General features: G+C 45.9%; 1 protein-coding gene across 1 annotated transcript in view; it reads left to right on the plus strand.

Annotated features, from left to right (window-relative positions):
* Positions 1-9,082, plus strand: part of CPNE2 (copine 2) — a 66,396-nt gene extending 57,314 nt beyond the window's left edge. Inside the window, exons 12-16 of the mRNA XM_069738774.1 lie at positions 4,080-4,134; positions 6,497-6,548; positions 6,977-7,110; positions 8,051-8,287; positions 8,824-9,082. Coding sequence (XP_069594875.1) covers positions 4,080-4,134; positions 6,497-6,548; positions 6,977-7,110; positions 8,051-8,287; positions 8,824-8,931 — 586 coding nt within the window. The 3' untranslated portion in view covers positions 8,932-9,082. The remainder of the gene's footprint in view (positions 1-4,079; positions 4,135-6,496; positions 6,549-6,976; positions 7,111-8,050; positions 8,288-8,823) is intronic.
* The last annotated feature ends 338 nt before the right edge of the window (positions 9,083-9,420 follow it).

Raw genomic sequence — 9,420 nt, forward strand, 5'->3', positions numbered from 1 at the left:
GTCCCCTGGTCGGTGAGTATCTGTTTTGGAATTCCCACCCGACTAAACACTTGTACCAATTCCTTGGCGATCGTCTTGGTAGCTGTGTTACGCAAAGGGACGGCTTCCGGGTAACGAGTGGCATAGTCCACGATGACGAGGATATGTTGGTGCCCACGTGCGGATCGGGGAAGGGGCCCAACCAAATCCATCCCAATTCTCTCAAAAGGGACCCCGATGATAGGAAGGGGTACCAAAGGGCTACGGAACTGAGATTTAGGGGCCGCGATTTGGCACTCTGGACAGGACTCACAATAGTTACGCACATCACAATGTATTCCAGGCCACACAAAACAATGCAATATCCTTTCTGTGGTTTTCTGTACCCCCAGATGTCCCCCCATTATATGTCCGTGGGCCAAATCCAGTACCTTCCGCCGATAAGGTTTGGGTACCACTAACCGTTGCACTGTGTCTTCCCCTTTTTTTTTCTACCTGGTAGAGCAAATCATTTTCAAGAACCATATACGGGTACGCTAGCCTAGTGTCAGGTTCTACGGGTACCCCATCTATCATTTTTACATTTTTCCTAGCCGGAGTCAGGGTAGGATCTTTCATTTGCTCGCTGTGGAAGTCATCCACCTGGACTCCCAAATCTGGCAGGCAGGGTGCCGGATGGCTGTCTGCCTCCGCCTCTCGCTGAAGTTCCTCAGTTTCCTCTGTTTCCCCCGCCATGACGGAGAAGGGGTACTGAAGGTTAGATTCACTAACCTCCCCAGCAACATCTTCCTGTGGGGTCTCCTCTAGGGACTCGGGACCTCCAGATGGCATGGGAGAAGATTCACGGGTACAGCTACCGTGAAGGAGCAACTGATTCTCCCACAACTGCCAGAAATAGGGAAAATCCCTGCCCAGGATTACATCATGTAACAATGCGGGAACGAGTCCTACTTTGTGCTGCACTGACCCATAGGGAGTAGAAATCCATATGACCGCTGTTAAGTACGAGCGGGTGTCACCATGCACACACGTCACAGAAAACTTGTCAGACGGACCAGACGGAAGTGCCACTAGACTAGCTTTCACCAGAGTCACCACACTTCCAGAGTCTAGTAATGCCACAACATTTTTCCCATCAACAGATGATTCACACAGGTGTTTCACTGTATCATTTTAACATAGTAACATAGTAACATAGTTGGTAAGGCCGAAAAAAGACATTTGTCCATCCAGTTCAGCCTATATTCCATCATAATAAATCCCCAGATCTACGTCCTTCTACAGAACCTAATAATTGTATGATACAATATTGTTCTGCTCCAGGAAGACATCCAGGCCTCTCTTGAACCCCTCGACTGAGTTCGCCATCACCACCTCCTCAGGCAAGCAATTCCAGATTCTCACTGCCCTAACAGTAAAGAATCCTCTTCTATGTTGGTGGAAAAACCTTCTCTCCTCCAGACGCAAAGAATGCCCCCTTGTGCCCGTCACCTTCCTTGGTATAAACAGATCCTCAGCGAGATATTTGTATTGTCCCCTTATATACTTATACATGGTTATTAGATCGCCCCTCAGTCGTCTTTTTTCTAGACTAAATAATCCTAATTTCGCTAATCTATCTGGGTATTGTAGTTCTTCCATCCCCTTTATTAATTTTGTTGCCCTCCTTTGTACTCTCTCTAGTTCCATTATATCCTTCATGAGCACCGGTGCCCAAAACTGGACACAGTACTCCATGTGCGGTCTAACTAGGGATTTATACAGAGGCAGTATAATGCTCTCATCATGTGTATCCAGACCTCTTTTAATGCACCCCATGATCCTGTTTGCCTGTTTTTGACCCGCATTCACACTCACTAGCTGTGTAACCAAAGACATGCGTTTTCTAGAGTCTATAACGTCGCACTGCATGGGTTCAGCGGTAACAGGACAGTTCGCAGAAACATGACCCTTCTCATGGCAGCGGAAACACCTAACAGGTCCCCTACTGAGACCACCGTCCAATACTCTTGGTCTCGGAGTGCGAGCAGTCCCGGACTCCTCCCCCACAGTTTTAAGCGATTTTCCTTCACCCGTGGTCCCTGGAACAGTCTTACCGGTTCCACGAGGAGGAGGCACAGTCCGGGGTTTGGCGGTGTCGTCGGGAAGTCCTTCTGCCACGGAATAACGCTCGACCAACTCCACAAGTTGATCCGCTGTCGTGGGATTTCCTTGGCTTACCCACCTTTTCAGCGCTGGGGGTAGTACTCTCAGGTACTTGTCCAGGACAACCCGCTGGATTATTTCGGGTATTGTCAGTACCTCGGGTTGCAGCCATTTCTTTGTCAAGTAGATCAGGTCGAACATCTGAGACCGCGCTGGTTTATCTTGCTGGTATGTCCACTGATGTACCCTCTGTGCACGGACAGCCGTCGTCACACCCAGCCGGGCCAGGATCTCAGCTTTCAGCTTCTCAAAGTCCTGAGCGACCTCCGGGTCCAAATCATGGTAAGCTTTTTGGGCCTCGCCGGAGAGAAACGGGGCAATCAAATCGGCCCATCGTGCACTTCTCTCTCAATGCCGTCCGCTCAAAAGTTGTCAGATATGCCTCGACGTCATCTTCTGCAGTCAGCTTTTGCCAGTATCGACTCACATGGATCCTTCTGGACTCTGCTTCCGGGTCAGCGTCAGGCATGCTCACCAGGCGCTGCGCCACCTGTTGGCGGTCTGCAACCGTCATGTCCAGTAACTCCTTCAGCTGTGGGCCATCAAGCGATTAGCTTCGTGCTGTGCGGCAGTGGCCTGCTGCTGTACGGCAGTGGACTGTACTAAGGCTTTCACCACGTCTTCCATGCTGTCGCCTGTGCCACGGTATGCCCGCATTCTCCACCACAATGTGACAAAACACTCTGGGATCGCCTTTGCTGGGGTCAAAGGACACGTGGTTTGTGCATTGAATCTGAGGCGTACAGCAGGTTTCTGAGCAGGCTGACCTCAGGTCAGATTTATTAACGTGAAAGCAACACAAAAAACAAAACATAAAAATAAACCCTAGCCTGTCCGGCACTAACTAAACAAATACGTTGCTATCTCAACAACTGGGGGGGCTTCTCCCACCCAGCTAACATCATACAGATCTTGAGCAGAGCTCTTCACTCACGTTTGTCTCACACAGGCAGGCAATCTGTGTGCCCCAGGCAGACACTGGAAACACCCAGCTGGTCATCTTTTATTCCTGCAATCATTAACCCATTAGCACCCTGAAGATACTGAGTGGCCTAATTCACATAGGACAAACACCTGGGCGAGATATACCTGCGTCCATCTACCACACCAGCATGAGTCTTACAGTACTACATTAAAAATTCACAAAGAGCATAAGTTGAGTGCAAGGTTTTTCTTTATTTTTAGTGATGCCAACAGTGAAGGATGGCAGTGGTGCCTACTAGTGATGAGCGAATATACTCATTACTCGAGATTTCCCGAGCACGCTCGGGTGACCTCCGAGTATTTAGTGCTCGGAGATTGTTTTCCTCACCTCAGCTGAAAGATTTACATCTTTTAGCCTGCTTGATTGCATGTGGGGATTCCCTAGCAACCAGGCAACCCCCACATGTACTTATGCTGGCTAACAGATGTAAATCATTCAGCTGCGGCGATGAAAACTTAATCTCCGAGCACTAAAAAATACTCGGAGGACCCCCGAGCGTGCTCAGGAAATCTCGAGTAACGAGTATATTCGCTCCTCACTAGTGCCTACAGTTAAGATTGGCAGAGGCTCTGTGATGCCTACAGTGAAGCATGGTAGTGGCACAGTGATACTCTGAGGTTGCTCTGCTTTTTATTGGAAACCAACAGCATTTGGAGGGCAAGATGGATTCAATAAAAACTGATTTACATTTTTCTTGTTTCATTGTGAACAGCAGAAAGTTTGTAGCTGTTCCTAATAACCCAATTATGTATGGGGCATGGGAATAATCTTGATTACAGCTGTATCTAATCATTGTAATGATATAGAATATGACTGTATAAAATCAGAAGCGAATGTACCGACATGATCATATATGTATTGATTGATTGATTGGTCATTAATATATTTGTACTGTTCTCTTTACTTGCAGTGACAAACTCTTCCCTGCCCTGGGGTTTGGGGCTCAGCTACCTCCAGAATGGAAGGTATTATAACCTGTCTGTGATCCGTGTATTGGAGCCTTATTGCATTGAACTTTTTCGCATGGTCAGGAAAATCAGAGAGCTTTAGATCACTTTTATACCAGTTTTTTTTTTTTTTACTATAACATTTTTTATTTTATTAAATATTGTAGAACAAAACAGGGTCTTAGAAGCATTTAGTTTCTGTATAGAATGCATGAACAATAAACAATATAAACAATATAGATGATATAAGGCTATCAATGACCTTAATTCTACAAAGACGTAAATGACAAAGACAAGACAATAAGGGGTAGAGGGAAGGAAGGAAAGAGAGAGGGGAAAAAAAAAAAAAAGGGAAAATCCTCAGTTAAATCGATTAATCAAATCCGAACTCAGTCGCACTACAGGTCGGATCCCGCTGCGTAATAATCCCACGGGGACCATATAGCCTGGAAGCGCACCACCGAGTCATTTAGTAACACTGTAAGGTGTTCCATCCTTCTGACATCCATGATCCGTCCAAGGAGGATCTGAAGCGAAGGGGGACTCGGCTGTCTCCAAAGACGCGCAATCAGGCATCTGGCCGCCGTAAGGATATGTTGCAATAATCTATTGGAAAGTTTGCCCATACCCGGCGCCCCGTGACCCAGGAGAAGCACTAGCGGGTTTAGTTCTATGTATGCAATACCTTATCGATGAGGGACTTAACCTGACCCCAAAATAGCACAATTTTTGGGCATGACCAAAATATGTGGACAAGAGTTTATACCAGTTTTTTGGTGTATAATGATCTAACCTGCTAGGAGAAAAAAGAGAAAAAAAATACTAAAAATCTTTATATCTACTATATAATTGTCTAAGGGTCACTTCCGTCTTTCTGTCTGTCTGTCACGGATATTCATTGGTCACGGCCTCTGTCGGTCATGGAAATCTAAGTTGCTGATTGGTCGCGGCAAAACAGCCACGACCAATCAGCGACGGGCACAGTCCAGAAGGAAATGGCCGCTCCTTACTCCCCGCAGTCACTGCCCGGCACCCGCATACTCCCCTCCAGTCACCGCTAACACAGGGTTAATGCCGGCGGTAACGGGTCGCGTTATGTCACGGGTAACTCACTCAGTAACCGCTGCTATTAACCCTGTGTGTCCCCAACTTTTTACTATTGATGCTGCCTATGCGGCATCAATAGTAAAAAAATGTAATGTTAAAAATAAAAAAACAAAAAACCTGCTATACTCACCTTCCGTTGTCCAACGATGCGCTCGCGCCGGCCGCTTTCTTCCGTTTCCGGCGATGCATTGTGAAATTACCCAGAAGACTTAGCGGTCTCGCAAGACCGCTAAGTCATCTGGGTAATTTTGCAATGCATACTGGGAACGGAAGATGGTGGCAGCCGCGCGCGTATCGCCGGAGCTTCGGTGGATCCCAGGGGGTGAGTATATAACTATTTTAATTATTTTTTTAACAGGGATATGGTGCCCACACTGCTGTATACTACATGGGCTGTGTTAGATACCGCGTGGCTGCTATATACTAAATAGGCAGTGTTATATACTATGTGGGCTGTGTTATGTACTGTGTGGGCTGTGCTATATATTATGTGGGCAGTTTTATATACTACGTGGCTGCTATATACTGCGTGGGCAGTGTTATATACTATGTGGCTGCTATATACTGCATGGGCAGTGTTATATACTATGTCGCCTGTATTATATACTGCGTGGCTGCTATATACTGTGTGGGTTGTGTTATATAGTACGTGGCTGTGTTATATACTACATAGGCTCTGTTATATACTATGTGGGCTGTGTTATGTACTGCGTGAGCTGTGCTATATATTATGTGGCCAGTTTTATATACTGCCTGGGCAGTGTTATATACTACGTGGCTGCTATATACTGCGTGGGCTGTGCTATATATTACGTGGCCAGTGTTATATACTGCGTGGCCTGTGTTATATACTACGTCGCCTGTGTTATATACTGCGTGGCTGCTATATACTGCGTGGGCTGTTATATAGTACGTGGCTGTGTTATATACTGCGTGGCCGCTGTTATATATTGCGTGGCCTGTATTAAAGCATCGGGTATTCTACAATATGTATGTATATAGCAGCCACATAGTATATAGCACAGGCCATGTAGTATATAGCAGACAAATACTACGTGGCCTGTGCTATATACTATGTGGCTGCTATATACATACATAAATGCATATATATATATATATATATATATATATATATATATGTATATATATATATATACCGTGTAATATATACCGTACCGTATATATATTACATATACCGTGTGTATGTGTGTGTGTATATATATATATTTTTTTTATGATATAAAAAAATATATATTTTATTTTTCTTTTCCAGGTGTCTCATGAATTTGCCATCAATTTTAATCCTACCAGCCCTTTCTGCTCAGGTTAGTCCTTGATTAGTCATAGTGTTTGGGCACTGATATTTCCAGTCCACATGTCACTTAAAGGGGGCTAGTAACTTCTTTAATCAGTTCAGGACCCCAATTGTATACTCTTCTCCTGCAGCGGTGCCGTTCCGGCAATGTTAGCACCGCTGTTCTCGGGAAGTGGCATGACTTGTTGTGCCATGTGCCGGCTGCAGCTCATCAGCTTCCAAGATGACAGTGGTGCTGGCATAAGTTACTACATCACTGGCGCATTATTACAATACTGTATATATACTATTTCATATTTTTCTATCTTATTGTGTTGGGAAAAATGGAATAAAAAGAGTTTGTATTAATATCTCTCAGGTAATGTGGGTATTTCCATTTTATCGAAGGCATCATTTACCCTTCTGGACAAACAACCTCTCATTTCTGTCTTTCTTTAGGTGTGGAAGGCATTATAGAGGCCTACTCCGCTTGCCTCCCTCACATACGGTTCTATGGACCCACCAATTTTTCACCCATCATTAATCATGTGGCACGATTTGCAGCTCAAGCGATTCAGCAGCCATCAGCAGGGGTGAGTGCCCGAGCAGAAAGCAGACGGTTTCTTCCATACTGTAAAGCTGGCCACACACTAAATGTCCGATGACTAGATGACCAGCCAGCCCCCAATGTCCGAACCCTACCTTGATGGTGGATTTCAACATGTCCAATCCTTAAACGTATGCATATATATGGGAGGTAGGGCTGTTTCGCTGATGCTCGAACAAGCAAGCAATCTTTGGTATAGGATAAATTATGTATCACCATTAGGATTAATGCGAATCAATTCATACATCCCATGCTATCGGTCACGACAGCGCACGAGAGCGGGAATACCCCATCTTACTTGCCACCATACCCAGCTCTCTTTTTGACTAGTCATCCTGGCACGACGTCACACGCATCACGTTTCGGCAATGATGTCATGCCAATCAAAAGAAGAGCCGCAGATGGCGGCAGGTAAGAGGCGGCTCACACGCTCCTGTGCTGGCAGTCCAACCGAATGAGAACGGAGCTCTGAAATGCTCTGCTAGAATGGAGTAGTTGTTGAATGTGTTTGCCACCACAGGTTACCACCTATCCATAGAGTAATTGGGACAACCCATGTACGGTAAGTTCTATTCACACTGCGCAACCTGCAGTTTTTCTAAAACCTGTGTTAGCCAAAAGCAGAAGTGGACTTGGCCTGAGCACAAGATGGAAATAGTTATTTATGGAAATAGTTGTGTTATCGCACTGATCATAGAGGATCCGGGTACCAAAATTTCGTGGGGGAAAAGGGAGCCTATGGGAAAAGGGAGCCTGGGGGAAAAGGGAGCCTATGGGAAAAGTGAGTCTGGGGGAAAAGGGGTCTAGGGGAAAAGGGGTGTAGAGGAAAGGAAGTCTTGGAGAAAAGGGGCCAGGGAAAGACAGTACATAAACTGGGCTTGCTCCACTCACCACTTTTTTTTTTTTTTTTTTTCTTTCTCCATCAGCAATACTTTATCCTCCTCATTATAACAGACGGGGTCATCAGTGACATGGACGAAACCAGACACGCAATTGTTCAAGCATCTAAGCTGCCCATGTCCATTATAATCATTGGGGTAGGAAACGCAGACTTTTCCGCTATGGAGTTCCTCGATGGAGATAACAGAATGCTCCGCTCTTACACCGGGGAGGAGGCGTCCAGAGACATCGTGCAATTCGTACCATTCCGGGAGTTTCGCAATGTAAGTCGTCTGTATCATGTTCATTGTGCAGGAGACACTTTGTGGAAGTAATATCTTACGTAGTCTACACAAGAGAAGAGAAATAAAGGCTAACTGCAAGCAAAAAAGACAAATCTTCATGCATTGCATGGCTCAAAAAATTGCTGACCTCTGTATTAGGTTGTTATCGATGCAACTAGTATCCAGTCCCCAGAATTTTAGATTACGGTGCTGTATACCGGACTGGTCATTGGGTAAGATGATTTTGGCAACGCCTGCATCGTAGGGGTTTGTATAGCATGAAGACCAACCAGGAGTCAGTTCAGGGGGCGCTGGGAGGAGATGGGCTTGGCAAAGGGGTCTATATTCCCAATGGGCAGTAAAAACATGTACCAGTCTCCAAGAAACCAAAGTGGGCTAGGGTGATTCTCTAGCTACACCCCCAGCAGCGGAATATATCTATGCTTGTACATCCATCTTTAAGTGACCCCAGACCCTCGGATCACATATTACCCCCAAACTTGTTAACATCCTTTTTCTTCTTCTTCATTTTTCAGGCCCCTAAAGAAACTCTGGCCAAAGCCGTTCTTGCCGAACTTCCGCAACAAGTGGTCGATTACTTCAAGAGCCACAATCTCCCACCCATCAAGTCCGAGGGTGTATAACTGTCCATAGAGTAACTCCCCACGTGCCATAAAAAACCCCGGTGGGCCGCCCTTGTATAAAACCAGCAACCCTGAGGTGTACGATCGTTTTGATGGCGACGCTTAAGACAATGACATTGGTTTCTGTTATTAAAGCCATTGTTTAATTTTCTGAGGCCGGACACTGCGCTGAGATCCGGCCCTGGATTGCTGCTATCGTGTCCTGGTCATCCCGGAGGAGACGTCCATTGAATCATATGGCATTTCTAGTTGTCAGGGAGGACTCCTGTCGAACAAAACGTACAATAATGCACCTGTTTAGTGATGAAGGACAATTGAGGAACACATGGTGCTGATATTTGGAGTTGAAGCTGGGTCGTAGATTACAGTATGTTACTAGGTCAACTGGTATCTTGTAACCCGGGGCTTGGAGTACCGTGATTCCCTCCGCAGGTGAGGAGCCACAGACAGACGTCAGCAGATCTGGGGTCCGCACAAAGAGTCAGACAT

This window comes from Ranitomeya imitator, chromosome 9 (assembly GCF_032444005.1).
Source record: "Ranitomeya imitator isolate aRanImi1 chromosome 9, aRanImi1.pri, whole genome shotgun sequence".
Taxonomy (NCBI): domain Eukaryota; kingdom Metazoa; phylum Chordata; class Amphibia; order Anura; family Dendrobatidae; genus Ranitomeya; species Ranitomeya imitator.